The sequence below is a fragment of the Mauremys reevesii genome, linkage group 13, assembly GCF_016161935.1.
Source record: "Mauremys reevesii isolate NIE-2019 linkage group 13, ASM1616193v1, whole genome shotgun sequence".
Lineage (NCBI taxonomy): Eukaryota > Metazoa > Chordata > Testudines > Geoemydidae > Mauremys > Mauremys reevesii.
Window position 1 is genome coordinate 12,729,683 of NC_052635.1, and position 25,093 is coordinate 12,754,775.

Genomic DNA, 25,093 nt, shown 5'->3' on the forward strand with positions numbered 1-25,093 from the left:
GTCCAGCACAGAAAATCTTTTAGCTTCGCAGCTGATTTGTGTGTGGACAGAAAGGGGGCAGCATGACTCAAACCTGAATCAGTGCCTGGGATTAGCAGGATCGCCCAGAGGATTCAGGGTGCCTGGGGTCTTTGGCAGCGGGAGGCTTCCGCTGCTGAATTGCTGCCAAAGACCCAGAGGGGAAGAAGCTCCGGGGGCCCGGGCCCCGTGACAGTTTTCCAGGGCCCCCGGAGCGAGTGAAGGACCCCGCTCTAGGGGCCCCGAAAATCTCTCATGGGGGCCCCTGCGGGGCCCGGGGCAAATTGCCCCACTTGCCCCCCACTCTGGGTGGCCCTTGGGATTAGTGTAGACATACCAAAGGACTGTCAGCTGGCTGTGAAGCTCCACACCTGAGTTGTTAAGTACCTACTATGCTCTAGGCATGGCTGAATGACACCTACTAGCAGCAATTAACCATAGTCTCCTGTCCACAAACTTTAGGTGAACTCTGTGCATCGAGTTTTCACCTCTTAGAATCAGGATTCAGCCCAAAGCAGTGTTTTCCCCAGGGACTGCAATACAACTGGGTGTTCAAATGTACAGGGTGGGGATTGTAAAACCATTAAATTGGCAACACTGATGTAACTCGTTGACCACTGGGGGAGGAGGGTGGGGGAGCTCAGGGGGGTGTTCACCCAAAACCCTCATGGCCACATCTCAGGGGGCTCTGAGTTATAACCACCATGGCAGAGCCCAAAGAGACATGGCCTCCTTGCAGATCAAGAACCAGTCGGGTTGATATCTGATTAGGTCTTCAAGGGGGTCTGTAATGAATAATGACTTTATTCAAGCAATGGCACCGTTTGGCTACTGGAAATGGAGGTGGACCCAAGAACTGGAACTAGGGAGACTGGGACAGAAAATTCAGGGCTTAGAACCATTTCCTAAAGTTTCAGTTCTTGTGGGTTCGCTGGCATATTGGGACTCCTGGAGAAATCCTGGTGAGAAATCTTCCTAAGCATCATTTTCCAGAGCTGCTGGGCTCCATAGGTTCCAGTTGGGTCAGCAGAAGTTCTGGCTGTTTGGTGCTTCTGAACAGCAGGCCGCGTTCCTCAAGCCTGAGCATGGATGTGGCTGCTTGGCTGTCGCTGAGAATTTTCCACGTCTAATTCTCATTCAGACCAGAGACTGGAAAGAGACAGCTCTTCTGGGAAGTTAATAGGCGCTGGGCATTCTGGTCCCATTTGGAAACCCTCACCCCTACCTGAGCCAGTGATCTGGGCTAGTGACAAAACCAGAGTCAAACCCCAGTATGGAAGGACTGTCCATAAAACTCCTTGGGCGTGGTTTATAATCCATATTGCAGTTGTGGTGTGCCTGGCGCTGCACAAACACAGAACAAAGCAACAAGCCTGCCCAGAGAGCTGGCACCTAAGGAAGGTCGGAGGTTGGATCTGAGGAGGGTTTGGCTATTGATCTGAGGAGGGTCGGAGGTTGGATCTGAGGATGATTTGGGGGTTGTGCTGAGTGGGGTCAGGGGTTGGATCAAAGGATTATTTGGGGGTTGATCTGAGGAGGGTCAGAGGTTGGATCTGAGGAGGATTTGGGTGTTGATCTGAGGAGGGTCAGAGATTGGATTGAAGGAGGATTTGGGGGTTGATCTGAGGAGGGTCGGAGGTTGGATCGAAGGAGGATTCAGGGGTTGATCTGAGGAGGGTCGGAGGTTGGATCTGAGGAGGATTTGGGTGTGGATCTGAGAAGGATTTGGGAGTGGATATGAGGAGGGTCGGCAGTTGGATCTGAGGAGGATTCGGGGGTTGATCTGAGGAGGGTTGGAGGCTGGATCGAAGGAGGATTTGGGGTTGATCCTGGTAAGGTCTGGGTTTGGATGCAGGACTTGGTGGGAGCAAGAGGGATCATAGCTCATCCCCCTCCCCTGCCTGGCTCTCAACCTGTGTCTCAAAGTGGACTGGTTCCCCATCGACGCAGGCGATGACGATTCTGCTGGTGCTACTGGACCCGCTGTAGTCACAGTTGGGGGGATCAGACCCTCCTTGGAGCTCACAGACAGTGAGGGGGAAGGGGCCTTCGCTGAGGCGCAGGTCTCCTCCAGCCGGCTCCCCGCCGTCCCCACAGACGGGCTCGATCTGGTCAGCACTGCTGTGGATGAAGGTGTTGAGGTGTTTGCACTTGTGGGCAGTGGCCAGGTCCCGGCGCCGCATCAGGAGGTTGCAGTACCGCCGGGTGTCTGGAGGGCTGGGGTCAGAGGCGTCCACATGCTGCCTCAGGAACTTCTCATAGCGCGACTCCCCTCGGGCCAGGGCCAGACCAACGACCAGCAGGACGAGGGGCAGCAGGAGTGCAGGGAGGGCTCCCTTCAGGGCCATGGCCAAGTCTGTCACTGGATCAACCTGCAGTGGGGAGAGAGGAGGGAGATGGGCAGAGACAGCGTGGGGTGGGGATCTGCCTCCTCCATGGAACCTCCTGGGCACTGCCCAGACCCCATCTGAGATAAGGGTCCCTGTTGTGCCAGGTGCTGCACAGACCCTGACCGAGATCAGGGTCCCCGTTGTGCCAAACGCTGCCCAGAACCAGAGATCAGGGCTCCCATTGTGCCGGGTGCTGCACAGACCCTGAATGAAACAAGACCCCTGTTGTGCTGGGTGCTGCTGTGATGTTTCTTCAGGTGTTTGGAGCTGTACGTCACCCCATCACCGCCCTGCCTCAAAGCGAGAGAGATTTGCAACTGCTAAAATGAGTCTGCTCCCTGCCTCTCCCGTCAGCCAGCTGGCCTGGCACACTCCTCTGGTCCTGGTGCACCCTGGCCTTGCCTTGCAGGTAGCCCTTGGGGCTCTTCAGTTCCCCAGCTCTTCAGAAGCATCTTCCTGCAGCAGGCAGCCCAGACAGATCGAGAAATCACCCAGGCCAGCATCTCCAAAGAGCCAGGACATGGCCAGCCTGGGTACTCCGCCCGCCCGTCAATATCACAGCACTGAGCTGCATTTATAACCAACCAGGGTCCAGTCCTGACTAAAGAAAAGAGCTTTCTGTGCCATGAAGCAGAGAGACCAGAGGCTAAAATGGTCACAGAGAAAACACACGTACGACCTCCGTCCCCAGTGACTTAACAGCCCCTCAGCCAGCCACAATCCACAGCGAAGCTCCCTCTCTTACCTAATGTGACTTCTTGATGTCCCTCTCCCACGTGGCTAGAGACCTGTTGTGCAAAGCTACAGAGAGACCCAGGTGCTATGTCCCGACGTGGTGGCCAGAAAGGCGATCTCTCCCCTTCTCCTTATAGTCCAACTGACCTTAGACAGGCCAGGTAAAGGTCTCTGCCCCAATGACTGTTCTCCAATCAGCCGACACACTCCTGCCTCCCTCACCTGGCTCTCAGCTGGCTTTTCCTGTTGACTCAGATGCACGTAACTTCCTAAGTCTCCGGCCTTAGTCAGAGCGGTAAAGCCACATTCCTGTAATGAGGTCGAACTTGTAGATCAAGTTTGTCCTCGAAACACGCGTGAGGGCTATCTGTGTGGCACATATCTTGTTATGCACCCTCTGTGCCTGCGTCAGGCCATGGTGTTACTGAGCAGTGTGTCACCGGTTTTCCTTTGCTGCACCTTGCAGAGAAATACTGTGACAGTTAGGGGCAGGGAGATGAATTTGTAACAAAACCAGGTTACATTTTAGAACTAAAGATCAGAGCTTCAAGTGCCACGAAGCAAAGAGAATAGAGACAGAAAATGGTCACAGATCAAGCACAAGTATAACCTCACTTCCTAGTGACTCAACCTGCTTTCAGCCAGCGACAACCAGTGGTTAAGCACCTCAGTGTGACCCTGAGTCCCTGTGTTCACACCCTGCACTTATTGTAATAATCTCCATGCCAAGGATGCCATGCGAGGTAGCATTTAATGACAGCCTGGTGGGTAATATGTATGTGGAGAGTGTGCACGGAATGCATGGCCAGAGTTATGAACATGAGCTGAGGTTATGACTGCAACGTGTTTGCCAGGTGAGCCTGGGGGCAGGCTAAACCAGGTTCACAAAGACAAAGCACAAGCCAATGACTCTGGTCAGGAGTAAGCAAAGTTGATGGGCCCTCACCTGTCAAACAGCCTGTCCTTGCCAAGGAACGGGGGCTCTGTCACCATGAGCCCCCGTGTCTCTGTTCTCACAGTGGGAATGACCTTTACTAGGGGTAACTCTCCAGAAACTGCATTTCAGAGGGTGACTGGACTATTAAAGGGGGCAAAACCACCCCAGATCATCTCTCAGTCCCTTAAGAAGCCAAAGGGACCAGCTTTTTGGCTTTGGGAGTTGATCCTGACCTGAGAATCTGGTTCGCCAGGTTGCTGGGACCATGTGGGAAGGATTTTCCCTTCAGCCAAGTCCAGCTTGTTAAGTTTTTGAGGCAGGGAAGTGTTTTATCTTCATTTCTCTTGTCTTTCCTGACTTTCATGCCCGATGCTCGAACTCACTTGAAAGCTCTCACTGAGTCTGTAAAATAACTTGCTTCATCTTTAATCTGAACCCATCCAGTGCTGTGTTTAATGTGAATCAGTTGATAACTCCAGTTCAGGAGCGCTGGCAGGTCCCGCCCCCGAAATACTGCTGATGACCATGCAGTCGCCGCTCCACAAATGTCAGTGCCCTAGGCGACCGCCTAGGTTGCCTAATGGGTTGTGCCGGCCCTGCTCCAGTTAAAAGAACAGACTTGGTTTGACCCTCCAGGGAGGGAGGGGGGGCGCGGAAACGAATCTTCAATATCTGAGCTGCCCAGAAAAGGGCCATACGGTGCAGAACACACATCTGGGGAAAATCGGGGCTGGGAAGAGTTAACCAAGGCTGGGGGGGACCAGCGGACGGCTGTGGCACTGCAGGCAGGCTCCTGAACCTGAAACTTTGGCTCAGGACTGCTTAATGCATAGACGCGAAGCGGCTGCTCCCTGCGGGCATCCCAGGCAGAGGCAGGTAAAAGGGGACACGAGTCTTCAGCACTCTGGATTGCCCCTCCCCCGGCAGGTCACACTGACCCAAAGCAACTTTTCAGGATCACCCTCCCGCTTGGCAGGGGATCCACTGTATGGACAAAGCCAGCCCCTTGGAGTGATGGGTACAAAGGAGATGTCTCCCCTTCGCCTTATAGTCCAGTTGCTCTTAGACAGGCACTCCTAGGTAAAGGTCTCTGCCCGCTGACTGTTCTCCAATCAGCTGACACACTCCTGGCTCCCTCACCCGGCTCTCAGCTGGCTTTTTCTGTTGACTCAGACACATGTAACTCCCAAGTCTCTGGCCTCAGGCAGAATGGTAAAGCCACATTCCTGTGTCAGGACGAACTCGTAGATCAAATCTGTCCTCGAAACACGTGTGAGGACCATCTGTGCAGCACAGACACATAACTCTGTGCACCGGCCGTGCCTACATCAGGCCATGGTGTTACTGAGCAGTGTGTCACCAGCTTTCCTTTGTTACGCCTTGCAGAGAAATACTGTGACAGAGCCCTGTTAGGGGCAGTGAATGTGTTGGGCCTCAGAGGAGTTACAGAACAGAGGGACTTCTGCCAGGTGGCATGCGGGGGCGCTAAAGATCACAGCTGCACAGACCCAGACCGAGATCAGGGCCTCATTGTGCCAGGCACCGCACAGACCCTGACCGAGATCAGGGCCTCGTTGTGCCAGGCTGCGCAGCACAGATCCCAATCAAGATCAGGGCGCCTGTTGTGCCAGTCGCTGCCCAGACCCCGACCTGATCAGGGCCCCCATTGTGGCAGGTGATGACATCCAGCTCCAGGGGCCACACTTTTCCTCCTCTCTCCTGGTCCATGTCCGGGTTCGGGCCCTCGGCTCTTGCCGGGCTGGGCCTCCTATGGACCAGGTGGATCTCCTGGGCTATTGACCGTTTGTATCAATGGACTGGAAAAAGCAGATGGTTTGCAGCAAAGCCGGGGGATGGTAACTAATGAAGGAGGTGGGTGGTCACTGCCAGAGGATGATGTGGATCTGTTGGTAAACTGGGCCTGAGCAAGTAATGTGTGTTTGGATCTGGCTAAACGTGGTCAAGTGGCTCGGAGCAGAGACCATCGGCGCATCTCCATTGCAAGGGTGTGGCTACTTGGTACAGGAAACACCTCTGGCACCAGGAGAGGCCACGAGCGGCTTGAGACAGAGCCATCTAGCCAAGCACAGGGAGCTCCCATGTCCTGGGGTGTGGTCACGGGTTCAAATTCTGGTTAGAAACAGCTGTGAGCTCTGATTGTTTAATCTCATGGGAGGAAATGAACCAGCACAGGCCAGATTAACTCTTTGTGGGCCTGGTGCCAAACATATTGGTGCCCCCCCCCAAAACCGAGCTGCACCCCCGCCCCTCCCCGGAATGCAGGGGGGCAGTTTCTGGGCATTGCCACTGGCCGGGGCGCGGCAGCCAGCACTGACGAGTCACTGCCCCCCCCCCGCTGCCAGGCACCACCGACAACCACCCCCCACCCCGAAGCGCAGGGTCGAGACATGCCCAGGAGCCCCCGGCATCACAGTCGCGGGGGGGCTGCCCCAGGAGCATGGGGGAGACTTGCGGGGAGGGGGCGCGCAGCGCGATGAGCGCCAGGACCCCCCGCCCCGCACCAGACCCTTTCCTGCTCTGGGGTTTCAGCTGGGGGGGGGCTGGCAGCGTGGCGCGGGGCATTCTGGGACTAGTAGTGCAGCTGGCAGCGCAGGTCCCAGGGCCCCTCTGGAACACAGCGGCATGTAAACTACAACTCCCAGCACACCCTGCAACAGGCCGACCCTGCTGCACCTGCGCACTGGCGCTGGGAAGCTGCTGACTCTTCACGTTGCTGGGCTGTGGCCCAGGCTGGGTTAACCCTTTGTGGGCCTGGCGCCCTGGCTCCACTGTAAACGCGGTACTGAACCCGCCCCCGACAGAGCCCAGTTGTGCCTGTCCTGGGACGGGAGGGACCATCTGCCTGCCCAGCTGCCAGCTCCCCTAAGAGAGGAACGAGAGAGAGAGAGAGAGAGAGAGAGACCTCATTGGGGGGACCTGGGAGCACGTTCCGGGGGCTGGCTGGCCTAGTGGTGACCTCCACCATTGTGGGCTAAAATCCTGCCAGGAGCCCCGTGCTTTGGGGGTCCGGGCCACGAATTCCTTGTCTGATCTGCTCCAAACCCATCTGGGGATTGACACATCTGGCCTGGGAGGCTAGTGTGTGTGGGGAGCTGGCTGCTACAGGATCCTACTTTCAGAGCCCTCCATCTGGAGCAGCCCCACCAGGCCTGGCCGGGAGCCTCCCCAGAACCCCAGTGGGAAAGTGGAGTAGATGCAAGGGGGGGAGGGGGTTTAAGGAAGAAAACCAGGGGCGGCTCTAGGTATTTTGCAGCCCCAAGCATGGCAGGCAGGCTGTCTTCGGCGGCTTGCCTGCGGGAGGTCCCCGGTGCAGCAGATTCAGCGGCCCACCCGCGGGAGGTCCGCCGAAGCCGCGGGACCAGCAGACCCTCCGCAGGCAAGCTGCCGAAGGCAACCTGCTTGCCGCCCTTGTGGCGACCGGCAGAGCGCCCCCCGCGGCTTGCCACCCCAGGCACGCGCTTGGCGTGCTGGTGCCTGGAGCCGCCCCTGAAGACAACACACTTAATCCTGTAGCCCAGGGGTTCCTGCCCTGGGCTTGTGAAGTGGGGGGTCCGGTGTTCACATCTTTCATGGGCCGTTTGGCAGCGTGCCATGAATTTCCCAGCTTTGCCGGCCCTCTCCCAGGGCTGATGGTGTCTCCGCATGCCGCAGCTCTGCCTGGGCACCGGTGCTTTGGTTTGTCCCTGTGTAGTGGGCATATTTTATATGAAACATCAAACCTAAGGGGATTTGCACCGTGTTGGGAGATTTTCACACCCAGCTTTTCCCACGTGCTGTCTCCCACCTGGCGTCACATGGGAAAGGAAAATTGTTTGAAACCAGCACCCCCCCAACCCGGTGAAGAAAGGCCCCATGTTCCATTCCCCACCCCCTGAGCCAGCCAGTAGCTAAGCTGGGGCCGGATGGCAGCTGGTGCCCCTTAGAGGAGCACCGTGTTCCATTCCCTGGCCCTTTTGAGCAAGACAGTCATGTTTGTCTGCGGCTACTGAAGCCCTGGAAACAGGGAGTGCTGGCTTGCCTATAGCAAATCCCCCACAAACACTCCCCAGCTATTCTGCATTTGCAAAAAGTATTTTACTGCAGGAAGAAGCAAGAGAAAACAGCATCCAGGGCTCAGCCTGGTAACATCTCCTCTGCACTTTGACCCTTCTCCGCCTCCCCCTCCATGGATAAAGGATGGGGAAAAGGTGCCCATACTATATAATGGGCACTAGGAGGCAGCAGAGGGTGGGGGTGGGGAAGGGGCGGCTGTACTGTATAATGGTCACTAGGAGGCAGCAGAGGGTGGGGGTGGGGAAGGGGCGGCTATACTGTATAATGGGCACTAGGGGGCAGCAGAGGGTGGGAGTGGGGAAGGGGCGGCTGTACTGTATAATGGGCACTAGGGGCAGCAGAGGGTGGGGGTGGGGAAAGGGCGGCTATACTGTATAATGGGCACTAGGGGGCAGCAGAGGGTGGGGGTGGGGAAGGGGCGGCTATACTGTATAATGGTCACTAGGGGGCAGCAGCCAGTTCAGGCTGGGGAGGGGGCAGTTATAAATTGCCATAGAAAAAGGAACAACAGCCTTTGTTGCTGTCCCCAATGAGGTGCCCAAATACTCTGTTGGGGAGGAGGATGGGGATGGCGTCCGGCAGCTATGGGCGCCCAGGGCTGCCAGCATTGCCAAAGCCCAGGGGAGCTGCAGGGCTGCATGTCTGCCCCACGGCTCACAGGCCACCGCACACCGACGGCTGGGCATAGTGCACAGGCTGCCCATTTGTGCAGGCGACACAAATTCTCCTACTGCGGCCGTCTCCCCTGTAATCGCAGCGGGGCCAGAGGGACGCTCCCGTTGTCTGGCAGTCCGTGACCTCGAAGGGAGAGTTGCTGTAGTAAAAGTCCCCGTGATGCTGTGTCCCCCCTGAGCCGCAGACAGCGGTTATCACTGCCAGCGCCCCGTGGACGAAGCTGTTGAGATCTTTGCAGGCGGACACCGTCATGTTCCTCCGCGGCATCATGAGATTGCAGTAGCGGTTGGGGTCGGGCTCCCAGCTCCCGGAGGTGTCCACATGCTGCCTTTGGAACTTCTCGTACGGCGTCTCTCTCCCGGCCGCGGCCAGGCAGGCCGGCAAGAGGAAAATCAGCAGCAGGAGGCCTGGACTCAGTCTTGTCTTCATTGCTGGCTGGAGGGGAGAATGGGGGAGGTGGGTATGAGATGGGAACGTGAGACCAGCACAGCACGGACCCCCTGTGGGCAACTCACCCCTGCTGCAGCGATTTCAGGGCTCATCCTCGCTGAAGGCTGCGGCCACTCGAGGGTGCCAGTGTCGCTCTGTCACGTAGCATACAGCATTTAAATCACCCTCCCCCGAGTTTCTCTTCGCCCCAGCCGTGGCCCAGCCATTTTTGAGCCCGTCTGCTAGTCATTCATGTAAAGCACAGTGTTTTGGAGGGGATCCCCTTGCCCGAGTGACCCTGGCAATGCCCCAGACACTGATGTGCCATGCCAAACGTCCAGGCGCTCTGCCCAGGTAGGTGGGGTTTAGAGCACTTTGAATGCTTGGCAATCCCAGTGATTGTGCTGCCAAATTTCCTCTGCACCTAAGGGTACGTCTACACTGCAGGGTAAGCCCAGGGTTAGTGGGACTCCACTCAGCTGAGCTGTGTTGGGAACCCTGAGCTTGGGCCAGTAGCGTAGCTAGTGGGGTGCAGCGGAAGCAGCCGCTTCCCCTCAGGACATTTTCCAAAAGCTGCGCCTTAGCTGAACTCCTGCAGGCAAGGGATGGGGGTTGCGGGGGGGCAGGGGCTGGTCTCTGTGGTGGGGTGGGATGGCACCAGGTGCAGAAAACGGCAGCGCTAGGAATTCCTGGGTCAGCTCCCGCTCCGCGTGCTGCTGGGGGGCAGTGCCTGCCTTTGCGTGGCCTAGCCCAGGCTCCCCAGGCTGCCCACCCACCGGCGCTGTTGGGCATGGATGCCTCCAGCACGTCACCCTGCGCACGGGCTCTTCTGCAGCAGTGTTTGGTCTCCTGGCTGCAGGTAGAGCCCCCCCGAGCCGGGCTCTGAGGCTGTTTGCCCCAAGCCCCAGCCCTGCTGCGCCGGGAGCGGTTAGCAGCACAGCGTGTTTCTTGGGGAAGCCACGCGCCTACCCTGTCTTGTTCTGCTCCTTGGGGACCAGCTCCCCTGGCGCCGTGCAAGGCAGAACAGGCAGGGCTGGCTCTAGCAATTTTGCCGCCCCAAGCACGGTGGCACGCTGCGGGGGGCGCTCTGCCGCTTGCCAGTCCCGCGGCTCCGGTGGACCTGCCACAGGCACGCCTGCGGATGCTCCACCGAGGCCGCGGGACCAGCGGACCCTCCGCAGGCACGCCTGCGGGAGGTCCACCAGAGCTGCCTGCCGCCCTCCCGGCAACCGGCAGAGCACCCCCCGCGGCATGCCGCCCCAAGCACGCGCTTAGCGCGCTGGGGTCTGGAGCCAGCCCTGAGAACAGGGAAGCATTAGGCAAACTCATTGGGCTTGTAGGGACTCCCCTCGCCCGCCACGAGGCGCGGGCTCCTCCTCTGCAGCACTGCCTGCTGCGGGGCTGGGGCTCTCCTGGGCCTCTGCCCTGCGCGTGGCCAGCACCCCCGGGGCTGCTCCTGCCTCACCGGGCTGGCCCCAGATCCCCTCTCACAGGGGGCTGGGGTCCTGCTGCGGCTTGTGCCCCTTTGCCTCCTCCGCGGGGCAGGCAACCCCAGGGGGTTGAGGCCGTGCCACCCCTTCCCCAGCTTCACCCTCCAGCAGCCCCCGCACGGCGCTGCTGGGCCATTTCAGCCCTCGGCCCCACCCTCATAAGAACATAAGAACGGCCGTACCGGGTCAGACCAAAGGTCCATCTAGCCCGGTATCTGTCTACTGACAGTGGCCAATGCCAGGTGCCCCTACCGTGCAGGTGCAGGGGGCGGCCCGGCCCGAGAGGACTGGGGGAGCCACAGCAAAGGAGCTGGTGCAGCCCGGAGCTGGTGCAGGAGACGAGCTTGGCTCTCAGCCCAGGCTCCAGCATCAGCCTGCAGCAGGGAGTGGAGCCACCCCCCTGCCGGCTCAGCTCAGCCCAGCCCTGCTCTTAAAGGGACACAGACCCCACCACGGCTTGGCCCGGGGCAGGTGGGGATGTCAGGATGCGTGCAGGGCTCGGCACCGTAGCAGCACAGAGGGGAGGCCAGCACGGAGTGGACCCCATGAGGGCGGGGGAGAGGGACGCAGCCGGAGGAGCCAGCCAAAGGGGGGGCGCGGAGCGGCCGCAGGAGGAGCCAAGGGGGGCGTGGCCAGAGGAGGAGCCAAGGGGAGGTGCCTTTTTTATGTTTCCTTCCCCTGCTCTTGGAACCTGGCTGGGTCACTGGCTTGGGAATCCGTGTGGTATTTTAATCGAAGGGCTTTTCTAACCCGGGCTCAAACCTGGGGATCTGGCATTCACACTGCAGCCTGCAGACCCTCCAGCACCCCACAATATGGCCGCTGTAGCCCTAGGGCTCATGGGAAAACTTTCCTGCCCGCCCTGCCCGTGAGCGGGAAGCCACTGGCTTTGCAAAAGGCTTGCTGGGTTCACTCCCCGCTGCCAGCCCAGGCAGCTCTCTGACAGTGCACGTGGTCAGAGGACGGGTCCATGCTGACCTGAGCCGTGGCCATGAGAGGACTAAGGAAGTTGTCCCGTGGAACTGGGAGATATTTCCGGCTGACTTCCAGGACCGGAGTCGAGCAGGTCTGCGTCTCTACTGCAAAGTGATCGGGCTTGGCCCCTGGGTCCCGGCTTCGCTTGAGCTGGGACCCTCCGGCTACGTTCCCTCTAAGCTGCACGGCCAAGGGCCGCACAGGCGTGTAGCCACAGGGGCCTGGAGAGGAGAGAGGTCAGAGGTGGGTGGGAACTGGGAAGGGGAGCGGAGCAAGTTGGGGCGTGCAGAGCTGCCGGGGGCCTCTCCCCTGCCACTGGGGAGGAGAGACGCCTCGGCCCTGGCCCCGGCCCTGCTGCCGGCGGGGAGAAGCATCTCTCCCCGGGCCCCAGCCCTGCTGCCGGCAGGGAGAGACATCTCTCCCTGGGCCCCGGCCCTGCTGTCGGCGGGGAGAGGCATCTCTCCCCGGGCCCCGGCCCTGCTGCCGGCGGGGGAAGGCATCTCTCCCCGGGCCCCGGCCCTGCTGCCGGCGGGGAGAGGCATCTCTCCCCGGGCCCCGGCGCTGCTGCCGGCGGGGGGAGGCATCTCTCCCCGGGCTCCGGCCCTGCTGCCGGCAGGGGGAGGCATCTCTCCCCGGGCTCCGGCCCTGCTGCCGGCGGGGAGAGGCATCTCTCCCCGGGCTCCGGCCCTGCTGCCGGCGGGGAGAGGCATCTCTCCCCGGGCTCCGGCCCTGCTGCCGGCGGGGAGAGGCATCTCTCCCCGGGCTCCGGCCCTGCTGCCGGCGGGGAGAGGCATCTCTCCCCGGGCCCCGGACGTGCTGCCGGCGGGGGGAGGCATCTCTCCCCGGGCCCCTGCCCTGCTGCTGGCGGGGAGAGGCATCTCTCCCCGGGCCCCGGCCCTGCTGCCGGCGGGGGGAGGCATCTCTCCCCAGGGCCTAGCCCTGCTGCCGGCAGGGAGAGGGCTGGGGAGAGTCCTCTGATCCCAGCCCTGGGGCATCCTGCACCCTAAACTCCTCATCCCTTGCTCCACCCCAGAGCCCACACCCCCAGTTGGAGCTCTCAACCCCCCTGCACCTCAAACTTCTGCCCCAGCCCTGAGCCCCCTTCCACACGCTGAACTCCTCATTCCTGGCCCCACCCCAGAGCCCCCACCCCCAGCCGGAACCCTCACCCCCCCGCACCCCACCCCTCTGCCCCTGCCCTGAGCCCTACCCACACTCCAAACCCCTCAGCCCCACCCCTGCCACACATCACCTCCATATTGGTGCTCATAACAAAATTCATTCTGCACATGGATGTAAAAAATTAGAGGGAACCTGGCCCACTAGCCCTGCAGGGTCCTGGGTCTGAGCCCTCGATTAGCGCAGCTGCAGTGTAGACGCAAGGGGGGCGTTGAGTCCAGCTGATGCACAGTTTTACATTGCAGCATAGAATCATAAGTAGGGCCCTACCAAATTTACATCAAGGTTCTTGAGTGTGGGGGGGTCCCAGTATTGCCACCCTTATTTGCTCTGCCTTCAGAGCTGGGCTCCTGGCCAGCGGCCATTGCTCTCCAGCTGCCCAGCTCTGAAGGCAGTGCTGCCGCCAGCAGCAGCGCAGAAGTAAGGGTGGCAATTCTGCGCCCCCCATACAATAACCTTGTGAGCCCCCCACAACCCCCTTTTGGGTCAAGACCCCCAGTTACACCGCCATGAAATTCCAGATTTAAATAGCCAAAATAATGAAATTTACGATTTTTAAAATCCCATGAGCAAGAAATTGACCGAAATAGACTGTGAATTTGATAGGGCCTGAAGCATAAGGCTGGGAACTAGATCTCGGCTCCTGGTGCTACCTGAGCACAACAGCCTGTTTTACGTGAATATTGCCCGAGCTTTCCCCTTTAGCAGCGAGTGCGGAAAAAAGCAGGATGGAAGCAGGAAGGTATTTTTAAAAAGCGGTTGCTTCTGGGGGTGCTGTATTTTGGGCCTCCCTTGGCAAAACAACCCCAACTTTGCACCAGGAAACTTCAATAGCAATTGAGACTTTCCCCTCCGTCCTGAGGCCTTTAGAGCAGGTCTTTGCGGCTGGAGTGCCCACGTCCGAGCTGCTCTGAGAGAGACCCATGGCGGCAGTCGGGAGAGAATTGTCACAGCTCTGAAGGTCCCGGCTCTCAGGTCTTTGCAGCTAGTGGGCACCATCTAAGAGCCAAGTAGACTTGAACAAGGGATGGGGGGACCCCGGCTGGGATTCACGAGCCCTGGATTTGAGTCCCCAGCCATTCTGCATTTGCAAAAAGTATTTTACTGCAGGAAGAAGCAAGAGAAAACAGCATCCAGGGCTCAGCCTGGTAACATCTCTTCTGCACGTTGACCCTTCTCCGCCTCCCGCTCCATGGATAAAGGATGGGGAAAAGGTGCCCATACTATATAATGGGCACTAGGGGGCAGCAGAGGGGAAGGGGCAGCTATACTGTATCATGGGCACTAGGGGCAGCAGAGGGTGGGGGTGGGAAGGGGTGGCTATACTGTATAATGGGCACTAGGGGGCAGCAGAGGGTGAGGGTGCGGAAGGGGCGGCTATACTGTATAATGGGCACTAGGGGCAGCAGAGGGTGGGGGTGGGGAAGGAGCGGCTATACTGTATAATGGCCACTAGGGGCAGCAGAGGGTGGGGGCGGGCAAGGGGCGGCTTTACTGTATAATGGGCACTAGGGGGCAGCTGAGGGTGTGGGTGCGGAAGGGGTGGCTATACTGTATAATGGGCAATACGGGCAGCAGAGGGTGGGGGTGGGAAGGGCGGCTATACTGTATAATGGGCACTATGGGCAGCAGAGGGTGGGGCGGGAAGGGGCGGCTGTACTGTATAATGGGCACTAGGGGGCCGCAGAGGGGGAGGGTGCGGAAGGGGTGGCTATACTGTATAATGGGCACTACGGGCAGCAGAGGGTGGGGGTGGGGAAGGGGCGGCTATACTGTATAATGGGCACTAGGGGGCAGCAGAGGGTGGGAGTGGGGAAGGGGCGGCTGTACTGTATAATGGGCACTAGGGGCAGCAGAGGGTGGGGGCAGGGAAGGAGCGGCTGTACTGTATAATGGGCACTAGGGGGCAGCAGAGGGTGGGGGTGGGGAAGGGGCGGCTATACTGTATAATGGTCACTAGGGGGCAGCAGCCAGTTCAGGCTGGGGAGGGGGCAGTTATAAATTGCCATAGAAAAAGGAACAACAGTCTTCGTTGCTGTCCCCAATGAGGTGCCCAAATACTCTGTTGGGGAGGAGGATGGGGATGGCGTCCGGCAGCTACGAGCGCCCAGGGCTGCCAGCATTGCCAAAGCCCAGGGGAGCTGCAGGGCTGTATGTCCGCCTCACGGCTCACGGGCCGCCGCACACTGACGGCCGGGCGTAGTGCACAGGCTGCCCATTTTGGCAGGCGACACAAATTCTCCTACTGCGGCCGTCTCCCCTGTAAATGCAGTGGGGCCAGCGGGATGCTCCCGTTGTCTGGCAGTCCGTGACCTGGAAGGGAGAGTTGCTGTAGTAAAAGTCCCCGTGATGCCATGTCCCCCCTGAGCCGCAGACAGCGGTTATCACTGCCAGCGCCCCGTGTATGAAGCTGTTGAGATCTTTGCAGAAGGACACCGTCATGTTCCTCCGCGGCATCATGAGATTGCAGTAGCGGTTGGGGTCGGGCTCCCAGCTCCCGGAGGTGTCCACATGCTGCCTTTGGAACTTCTCGTACGGCGTCTCTCTCCCGGCCGCGGCCAGGCAGGCCGGCAAGAGGAAAATCAGCAGCAGGAGGCCTGGACTCAGTCTTGTCTTCATTGCTGGCTGGAGGGGAGAATGGGGGAGGTGGGTATGAGATGGGAACGTGAGACCAGCACAGCACGGACCCCCTGTGGGCGACTCAGCCCCGCTGCAGCGATTTCAGGGCTCATCCTCGCTGAAGGCTGCGGCCACTCGAGGGTGCCAGTGTCGCTCTGTCACATAGCATACAGCATTTAAATCACCCTGGCTTTGTCCCCCCTCCCCCAAGTGTCTCTTCGCCCCAGCAGTGGCCCAGCCATTTTTGAGCCCGTCTGCTAGTCATTCATGTAAAGCACAGTGTTTTGGAGGGGATCCCCTTGTCCGAGTGACCCTGGCAATGCCCCAGACACCGACGTGCCATGCCAAACGTCCAGGCGCTCTGCCCAGGTAGGTGGGGTTTAGAGCACTTTGAATGCTTGGCAATCCCAGTGATTGTGCTGTCAAATTTCCTCTGCACCTAAGGGTACGTCTACACTGCAGGGTAAGCCCAGGGTTAGTGGGACTCCACTCAGCCGAGCTGTGTTGGGAACCCTGAGCTTGGGCATCCGTGTGGTATTTTAACCGAAGGGCTTTTCTAACCCGGGCTCAAACCTGGGGATCTGGCATTCACACTGCAGCCTGCAGACCCTCCAGAACCCCACAATATGGCCGCTGTAGCCCTAGGGCTCATGGGAAAACTTTCCTGCCCGCACTGCCCGTGAGCGGGAAGCCACTGGCTTTGCAAAAGGCTTGCTGGGTTCGCTCCCCGCTGCCAGCCCAGGCATCTCTGACAGTGCACGTGGTCAGAGGACGGGTCCATGCTGACCTGAGCCGTGGCCGTGAGAGGACTAAGGAAGTTGTCCCGTGGAACTGGGAGATATTTCCGTCTGACTTCCAGGACCGGAGTCGAGCAGGGCTGTGTCTCTACTGCAAAGTGATTGGGCTTGGCCCCTGGGTCCCGGCTTCGCTTGAGCTGGGACCCTCCAGCTACGTTCCCTCTAAGATGCACGGCCAAAGGCCGCACAGGCGTGTAGCCACAGGGGCCTGGAGAGGAGAGAGGTCGGAGGTGGGTGGGGACTGGGAAGGGAAGCGGAGCAAGTTGGGGCGTGCAGGGCTGCCATGGGCCTCTCCCCTGCCACTGGGGAGGATAGACGCCTCGGCCCTGGCCCCGGCCCTGCTGCCGGCGGGGAGAAGCATCTCTCCCCGGGCCCCGGCCCTGCTGCCGGCGGGGGGAGGCATCTCTCCCCGGGCCCCGGACCTGCTGCCGGCGGGGAGAGGCATCTCTCCCCGGGCCCCGGCCCTGCTGCCGGCGGGGGGAGGCATCTCTCCCCGGGCCCCGGCCCTGCTACCGGCGGGGAGAAGCATCTCTCCCCGGGCCCCGGCCCTGCTGCCGGCGGGGGGAGGCATCTCTCCCTGGGCCCCCGGCCCTGCTGCCGGCGGGGGGAGGCATCTCTCCCTGGGCCCCGGCCCTGCTGCCGGCGGGGGGAGGGCTGGGGAGAGTCCTCTGATCCCAGCCCCGGGGCATCCTGCACCCTAAACTCCTCATCCCTTGCTCCACCCCAGAGCCCACACCCCCAGTTGGAGCTCTCACCCCCCCTGCACCCCAAACTTCTGCCCCAGCCCTGAGCCCCCTTCTGCACCCTGAACTCCTCATCCCTGGCCCCACCCCAGAGCCCCCACCCCAGCCGAAGCCCTCACCCCACGCACCCCACCCCTCTGCCCCTGCCCTGAGCCCTCCCCACACTCCAAACCCCTCAGCCCCACCCCTGCCACACATCACCTCCATATTGGTGCTCATAACAAAATTCATTCTGCACATGGATGTAAAAAATTAGAGGGAACCTGGCCCACCAGCCCTGCAGGGTTCTGGGTCTGAGCCCTTGATTAGCGCAGCTGCAGTGTAGACGCAAGGGGGGCGTTGAGTCCAGCTGATGCACAGCTTTACATTGCAGCATAGAATCATAAGTAGGGCCCTACCAAATTTACATCAAGGTTCTTGTGTGTGTGGGGGTCCCAGTATTGCCACCCTTATTTGCTCTGCCTTCAGAGCTGGGCTCCTGGCCAGCGGCCATTGCTCTCCAGCTGCCCAGCTCTGAAGGCAGTGCTGCCGCCAGCAGCAGCGCAGAAGTAAGGGTGGCAATTCTGCACCCCCCATACAATAACCTTGTGAGCCCCCCACAACCCCCTTTTGGGTCAAGACCCCCAGTTACACCGCCATGAAATTCCAGATTTAAATTGCCAAAATAATGAAATTTACGATTTTTAAAATCCCATGAGCATGAAATTGACCGAAATAGACTGTGAATTTGATAGGGCCTGAAGCATAAGGCTGGGAACTAGATCTCGGCTCCTGGTGCTACCTGAGCACAACAGCCTGTTTTACGTGAATATTGCCCGAGCTTTCCCCTTTAGCAGCGAGTGCGGAAAAAAGCAGGGTGGAAGCAGGAGGGTATTTTTAAAAAGCGGTTGCTTCTGGGGGTGCTGTATTTTGGGCCTCCCTTGGCAAAACAACCCCAACTTTGCACCAGGAGACTTCAATAGCAATTGAGACTTTCCCCTCCGTCCTGAGGCCTTTGGAGCTGTTCTTTGTGGCTGGAGTGCCCACGTCCGAGCTGCTCTGAGAGAGACCTGTGGCGGCAGTCGGGAGAGAATTGTCACAGCTCTGAAAGTCCTGGCTCTCAGGTCTTTGCAGCTAGTGGGCACCATCTAAGAGCCAAGTAGCCTTGAACAAGGGATGGGGGGACCCCGGCTGGGATTCGCGAGCCCTGGATTTGAGTCCTGGCTCCATCACTGACCTCTTGTAGGCGGCTTCAGTTTTGTTTGCTTAGTCCCCCCCCTGTAAAGCGACATCCACCTTCTTTGTACAAAGCCTTGGAGCCTATGGGAGAGTAGAGCCTTGTTTGAACTCCTCTTTGGTGTGTTTCCTACCGTTCCTCTCTACCAGCTAAACTGGGGAATAACCCTGCCTGGATTATACCAAGCCCCCTCTCCCATGCGCTCCCACTCACTTGTCCTGGTGCCTCTGTTTCCCCTGGAGAATCTATCCAGCTGTCTGCAGATCTGGCCTTCCCCGGCTGCATGGGAGTCAATAGAAGAGGGAACCGGTGGCAGAGAAATATCTGACGTTAAGTATTTCATAATCCGGGCCCACAAGAAGTGGCGACACCCCATTGAAAGGGGAAGCTTTGCCCTGACCAACGGCAGGGTGGTTGGGACATACTCTGCTCGCACTTATCACAATGACCTGCCCCTCACTGTGCACAAGAGGCCCCATCCCAGCACCCTCCGGGGTTCAGGGGGGCCAGTGAGTAGCACTGGGCGGCGTCCTGGTGCTGGGTCAGGATGTCTCTTCCGCATGGCACCACGGGAGACAGATTTCCCCAATTCTGGGATGCAGCTCGGGCAGCAGAATTAACCCACAATGCCAGGGGAGAGTTAATGAGCAGGAGTGGCTGGGTGCTTGATAGAAAAATGCACAAACAGCGGCACAGAAGAGGGCTCAGCACCTCTTCCTGAGTCACCCATCCTGCTTTCTTCCCCAGGATGCTGGGGCATCTGGGGCAGCTCTGATTCCAAGGGTGGAATGCCCCCTACTGCGTCCCCTCTCACCCTCTGCCAAAGTGCACCCCTTAGGGTTACTGATCCAAATTTAGGGTCATTTGACCCAGGGGTTCCTGAGATACAGGCTGTCCAGAAAACAATACCAGTTTTTCTCACAGGTGATGTATTTTTGCAACTTATTCCTTTTTTGCCCAGACCCGGGGGATGGAACCACGGCTCTGGTGCTGGTGCAGCAGTGTCGCTCCTTTGAGGAATACCCGCAGTGAGTGCATGGCACCCCCCGCAGCTCTTTGGAGGAGCAGGAATCAAAACATAACTCGTGTCAGAGTTTGGTTCTCAGGGGAGGCAGGTCCCTTAACTCGTCACGTCCTGCTCCTCAGCGGTGCCAGTTTTGCTGCAAGCAGTGTTCCGGAAGGGCGCCATATACTGCTGGGCCGCTGGAATGCTGCATTCATGTCAGTTTTTTGTCAGTGAATATTTATCAGCTTCCCTGGCAGCTGCATTACCCCGCGCAGAGCGAGAGGTTGAACTCTAGAGGGGTGTCGGCGTCCCCAGGAGCATCTCCTCCAGGGGCCATGTCGATGATTAACTGATTGACACCGAACACCTGGACCCAACTGGGGAGTCCAACTCCGACCTCCAGGGCAGAGGAGTTTGGCTTTAGAAAACCTGAGTTCCACTTTGCTGCATAGATTCCAGGGCCAGACGGGACCTTGCGATCATCTGGTCCGACCTCCTGCAGAGCACAGGCCCGCGAGCTGCCCCAAATTGCTTCCTGTTTGAACTGGGGCAGAGCTTTTCGAAAACCAGCTGCCAGGGACGGAGCTGCCACCTCAGCCCTTGGCAAGTGTATCCCTGGAGCTAAGTGTCGCCAAGTTGCCTGTGGTCTACCAGATGTTGCCAAGATCCATTAGGTTTTAGGTTGGACTATTCAAAGTAGACCGACACTCCTGTATAATTCTCCTGTCCAAGGGCCTATCCACTGTCTTTTGTATGCCCCCGTAAGCAGCCCAGAACCCTGTACTCCCCGCCCCCTACAAAGAGGCGGTGCGCCTGGTATGTGGGTTCTCTACAGCGAGAAGAGTCCTTTGCCGAGATCTTCTGGAATCCCAAGAGCAGCTGCTTGAACTCTTCTCTTTGCCGATCGTTTCCCAGGGCATCTGCCCGCTGAAGCATGGGACAATGTGGAACTATTCTGTAATGTGTTTGTGAGGCCTGGTTGTGCCTTAGTTTCTCCTATGTGCTGTTATACCATGAGCATAAGCTGGAAAAAAAGCTGGACGAGCACAAGTCCATGGGGCCGGATGCGCTGCATCCGAGGGTGCTAAAGGAGTTGACCGATGAGATTGCAGAGCCATTGGCCATTATCTTTGAAAAATCATGGCGATTGGGGGAGGTCCAGGATGACTGGAAAAAAGCTAATGTAGTGCCCATCTTTAAAAAAGGGAAGAAGGAAGATCCAGGAAACTACAGGCCAGTCAGTCTCACCTCAGTCCCTGGAAAAATCATGGAACAGGTCCTCAAGGAATCAATCCTGAACCACTTAAAGGAGGGGAAAGTGATCAGGAACAGTCAGCATGGATTCACCAAGGGCAAGTCATGCCTGACTAACCTAATTGCCTTCTATGATGAGATAACCGGCTCTGTGGATGAGGGGAAAGCAGTGGATGTGCTATTTCTGGACTTTAGCAAAGCTTTTGATACGGTCTCCCACAGTATTCTTGCCAGCAAGTTAAAGAAGTCTGGGCTGGATGAATGGACGGTAAGGTGGATAGAAAACTGGATAGATGGTCGGGCTCAACGGGTAGTGATCAATGGTTCCATGTCTAGTTGGCAGCCGGTATCAAGTGGAGTGCCCCAAGGGTCAGTGCTGGGGCCGGTTTTATTCAATATCTTCATTAACGATCTGGAGGATGGTGTGGACTGCACCCTTAGCAAGTTTGCAGATGACACTAAACTGGGAGGAGTGGTTGATACGCTGGAGGGTAGGGATAGGATACAGAGGGACCTAGACAAATTAGAGTTTTGGGCTAAAAGAAATATGATGAGGTTCAACAAGGACAAGTGCAGAGTCCTGCACTTAGGACGGAAGAATCCCATGCACTGCTACAGACTAGGGACCGAATGGCTGGGCAGCAGTTCTGCAGAAAAGGACCTAGGGGTTACGGTGGACAAAAAGCTGAATATGAGTCAACAGTGTGCCCTTGTTGCCAAGAAGGCTAATGGCATTTTGGGTTGTATAAGTAGGGGCGTTTCCAGCAGATCGAGGGATGTGATCATTCCCCTCTACTCAGCACTGGTGAGGCCTCATTTGGAGTACTGTGTCCAGTTTTGGGCCCCACACTACAAGAAGGATGTGGATAAACTGGAGAGAGTCCAGCGGAGAACAACAAAGATGATTAGGGGGCTGGAGCACATGACTTATGAGGAGAGGCTGAGGGAACTGGGATTGTTTAGTCTGCAGAAGAGAAGAATGAGGGGGGATTTGATAGCTGCTTTCAACTACCTGAAAGGGGGTTCCAAAGAGGATGGATCTAAACTGTTCTCAGTGGTAGAAGATGACAGAACAAGGAGTAATGGTCTCAAGTTGCAGAGGGGGAGGTTTAGGTTGGACATTAGGAAAAACTTTTTCACTAGTAGGGTGGTGAAGAACTGGAATGGGTTACCTAGGGAGGTAGTGGAATCTCCTTCCTTAGAGGTTTTTAAGGTCAGGCTTGACAAAGCCCTGGCTGGGATGATTTAGTTGGGTTTGGTCCTGCTTTGAGCAGGGGGTTGGACTAGATGACCTCCTGAGGTCCCTTCCAACTCTGAGATTCTATGATTCTATGAGTGGAAGGGGACTGCTGGCTCTCTGGGCAGGCTGAGACACATATGTGTGGGTGTCCCCATGCCATCTGGCCCTTAGTCTCCATCTCAGTGGGGCATCTGAGAAGACAACACTGAGGAGATTGACACCTAGCACCCAAGGACCCCGAGGAGCATGGACTCCCCACCTCTCCGCAAGGAAGCTGAACAACCCCCAGGCTGGAGATCAAAGGACTGGGAGGCGTGAGGTGGGAGGTGAGAACTGGGGGCTGGGAGGAGTCGGGGCTCTCACCTGGAGTCTGACCAAGGGGGTCAGACAGAGCTTGAACCGGGGGTTCCCTACAGCTTGACAGGGCTCTGGGCTACCCAGCATGGTCTACACTAAGGCCGCCCTAGGCTGTGTCCAGGTGACTCATGAACCCGACCGTTCTGACAGCGCCGTGTGAGCATCGCTGCCAATGCTGGGCGAGGCGTGTTCATCCTGGCAGCGCGGCCAAGTCTCAGTCGGGGGCTGTCTCCGTTGGACTCGCTGGGCAGAGCACATGGGGTGCAGTGAGGGGCTGCAGGCCCAGAGGCCCAGTCTAAGGAGATGGTGAAGCCATGTGGATTACCCTGGAGGAAGAGCGAGACCCTGTGGGGGTCTGGCACCCTGTCCGAGTTCTCCTAGAGACTGTTCCAAAGCAGGGGGCATAGCTCCCATCCTGTGGGTCCAGGACAAACCTATTCCCCTACTTGAGTAGTTGAGGAGTAGCCACATCTCTTTCCCACTGAGCAAGGTCTCAGGGATGGGGTCTCCTCGTTCTCTGGTGATCACGCTGAGGGTACACCTACACTCCAGCTTCGGAGCTGCAGCTGTGTCTCTATAGCTCTGTAGCGTAGGTGTTTTCTAGGTCGAGTACCACATTGCTGCTTATTATCATGTGGATACTATCCCTGAACAGGGCACCAGAGAGAGAGGCGGGAGGGTCTGTCTGTACCTCTGGGCATCTGTCCCCACTGGCGGCGTTCCACAAACAGGAATTCTGAGCTTCGAAGGATAGATCTCCTGCTCCATCAGATGGACGGTTTCCCTTTGGGTGGGGAGTGTGCTTTGCAATCCAGAGGAACACAGGACACGGGAATGGAGAGAACCTCACAGCGTGCAGTCCCCTGCTGTGTCAGGTCACTGAGGCCCACCACGCACTCTTGTTCCAAACCTCAGCCCTCTGATGGCTAGAGACCAACTTCTCACCTCCAGTCTCAATTTGTTTACTGCTTGTTTATCCCTATTACAACATGATTGTTTAGGAGGGCTCTGATCTTCTCCTCCCTCCTGATACATTACAGAGAGCAGTCATATCCCCTCACCTCCCACCATCATGATGTCCCCAAGCGGTAGCAGGCTCCTGATTTTAGTCTCAAGAACTGGATCTCCTCAGGGATCTCAAGAGGCCACAGCTGTTGGGTGGCATTTGGGAAAATCCAGGCAGGCATGGATGCCTGTCCCTTCTGTCCCGCCAGGAGCAGAGCCGTCATTGTTCTGCCTGTGGGTACAGAAACGTCTGCCTCTGAAACCGCCTGCCAAACGGGCACCCGGATCTCATTTGCGCTGCCTCTGGAGAGAACACGTGTGTCCTACCTGCAAAATTCCACTCTCCGAATCTGGCTGTGTTCCTAGGCGGACGGGAACGTCTGCTCCGCCGGGTCCAACCCCAGAGCGGTGGTGCTGTAACACTTGCCGACTGCTCACCTGGACAGTCAAAGCACAGGTTCCCTGACTTGTTACAGGTTCTTCCCATGGCCTGGCTGCCTGAGGAATCTGACTTTTCAACATCTGCTGCCTGGGACTGCCCCACGGGCTACTCCTTGCATTTGGGTTCCCCCAGAGGTCCAGTCAGTGCCATTAGCACCATGGGCCAGAGAGTGATGCACCAGGCTATCTGCACTGCCTTTCTCTGCAATGCATGAAGCGTGCTGGTATGGCATTACCACACTTGCACCCAGCCCCGTACGTAAAGCGGGCGTGCTACACTCATGCCCTCAGAGCTTGGCTTCGTGCCACACACTCCCATGGGATGTGCTCCATCCTGGGTGGAGCTGGTGATGTTAGCTGTGTTTTCCCTAAGGGTTATAGCTTCCCCCACATTAGTGCCTGAGTGATTAGTTCCAACACTCAAGAGAATGACTCCTGCTCCCAGATCCACAGCCATTCGGAGCTACTCCAGGTGCAGGGGGCTGGACTTGATGTCTTCTCCAGGTCCCTTCCTGACGGACATTTCTGTGATTCTATGATTCCAGTTCTAAAGTACTGTCCTTCAGCAGGCCCTTCATGTCCCAGGCTTTCCTAAGGACACTTTCCCTCAGTTCAACATTAAGGGACCCACCCAATACAGACACTTCTGCCAACACTGTGACCAATCAGCCTGAATTTGGTGTGCCACCTGGTGAACATAAGAACGGCCATACTGGATCAGAACAATGGTCCATCTAGCCCAGTATCCTATCTTATGACCATGGCCACTGTCAATAGCTCTGTCAATAGCACATTGTCAAGTGCTTCAGAGGGAATGAACAGGACAGGTAATCATCAAGTGATGCATCCCCTGCCACCCCTTCCCAGCTTGTGGCAAACAAAGGCTAGGGACGCCATCCCTGTCCATCCTGGCTAATAGCCACTGATGGACCTATCCTCCATGAACTTATCTAGTTCTTTTGGACTTCACAACATCCCCTGGCAGTGAGTTCCACAGGTTGACAGTGAGTTGTGTGAAGAAGTATTTCCTTATGATTGTTTTAAACCTGCTGCCTGTTAATTTCCTCAGGTGACCCCTGGTTCTTGCATTGTGTGAAGGAGTAAATAATATTTTCTTATTCACTTTCCCCTCACCAGTCATGATTTTAGAGGCCTCTATCATATCCCCCCTTAGTCGTCTCTTTTCCAAGCTGAAAAGTCCAAGTCTGATTAATTTCCCCTCATATGGAAGCTGTTCCATACTCCTAATCATTTTTGTTGCCCTTTTCTGAGCCTTTTCCAATTCCAATATATCTTTTTTGAGATGAGACAACCACATCTGCACACAGTATTCAAGATGTGGGCGCACCATGGATTTATATAGCAGGAATATGATATTTTCTGTCTTATTATCTATCCTGCTCTGGTGCGCTGATGTGCACTAAGAAAGGGCATCCGGGAGCAGCACCAGGCACACAGGCCTGAGAGCGGGGGAAGGAGCTGAGAGCAGGCATCATCGGTGCATGGAACAGGC

The 25,093-nt window shown here is 57.7% G+C and overlaps 3 protein-coding genes across 7 annotated transcripts; all 3 read right to left on the reverse strand.

Moving 5' to 3' along the window:
- Nucleotides 1-809: 809 nt before the first annotated feature.
- Nucleotides 810-3,414, reverse strand: LOC120381049 (ribonuclease-like). Of its 2 annotated transcripts, none has more exons than XM_039499079.1 (2): nucleotides 3,154-3,414; nucleotides 810-2,390 (listed from the first exon to the last, which is right to left on the reverse strand). In XM_039499079.1, exon 2 carries the CDS (start codon nucleotides 2,364-2,366, stop codon nucleotides 1,896-1,898), a length of 471 nt encoding a protein of 156 aa, XP_039355013.1. In that variant the 5' UTR covers nucleotides 2,367-2,390; nucleotides 3,154-3,414; the 3' UTR covers nucleotides 810-1,895. The 2 variants fall into 2 exon arrangements, with proteins under 2 accessions (XP_039355013.1, XP_039355014.1); XM_039499080.1 differs by having other exon boundaries at nucleotides 3,366-3,411.
- A 5,096-nt stretch (nucleotides 3,415-8,510) lies between these two features.
- On the reverse strand, nucleotides 8,511-11,734 carry LOC120381038 (ribonuclease-like). Of its 4 annotated transcripts, none has more exons than XM_039499067.1 (2): nucleotides 11,727-11,734; nucleotides 8,511-9,264 (listed from the first exon to the last, which is right to left on the reverse strand). In XM_039499067.1, exon 2 carries the CDS (start codon nucleotides 9,256-9,258, stop codon nucleotides 8,809-8,811), a length of 450 nt encoding a protein of 149 aa, XP_039355001.1. In that variant the 5' UTR covers nucleotides 9,259-9,264; nucleotides 11,727-11,734; the 3' UTR covers nucleotides 8,511-8,808. The 4 variants fall into 4 exon arrangements, with proteins under 4 accessions (XP_039355001.1, XP_039355000.1, XP_039354999.1 ...); XM_039499066.1 differs by lacking the exon at nucleotides 11,727-11,734 and adding an exon at nucleotides 11,001-11,110; XM_039499065.1 differs by lacking the exon at nucleotides 11,727-11,734 and adding an exon at nucleotides 10,931-10,970.
- A 3,076-nt stretch (nucleotides 11,735-14,810) lies between these two features.
- On the reverse strand, nucleotides 14,811-18,571 carry LOC120381010 (ribonuclease-like). Its single transcript, XM_039499014.1, has 2 exons — nucleotides 18,491-18,571; nucleotides 14,811-15,527 (listed from the first exon to the last, which is right to left on the reverse strand). The coding sequence occupies exons 1-2, from the start codon at nucleotides 18,560-18,562 to the stop codon at nucleotides 15,072-15,074; spliced, it is 528 nt and encodes a 175-aa protein (XP_039354948.1). The 5' UTR covers nucleotides 18,563-18,571; the 3' UTR covers nucleotides 14,811-15,071.
- Between the last annotated feature and the right edge of the window lie 6,522 nt (nucleotides 18,572-25,093).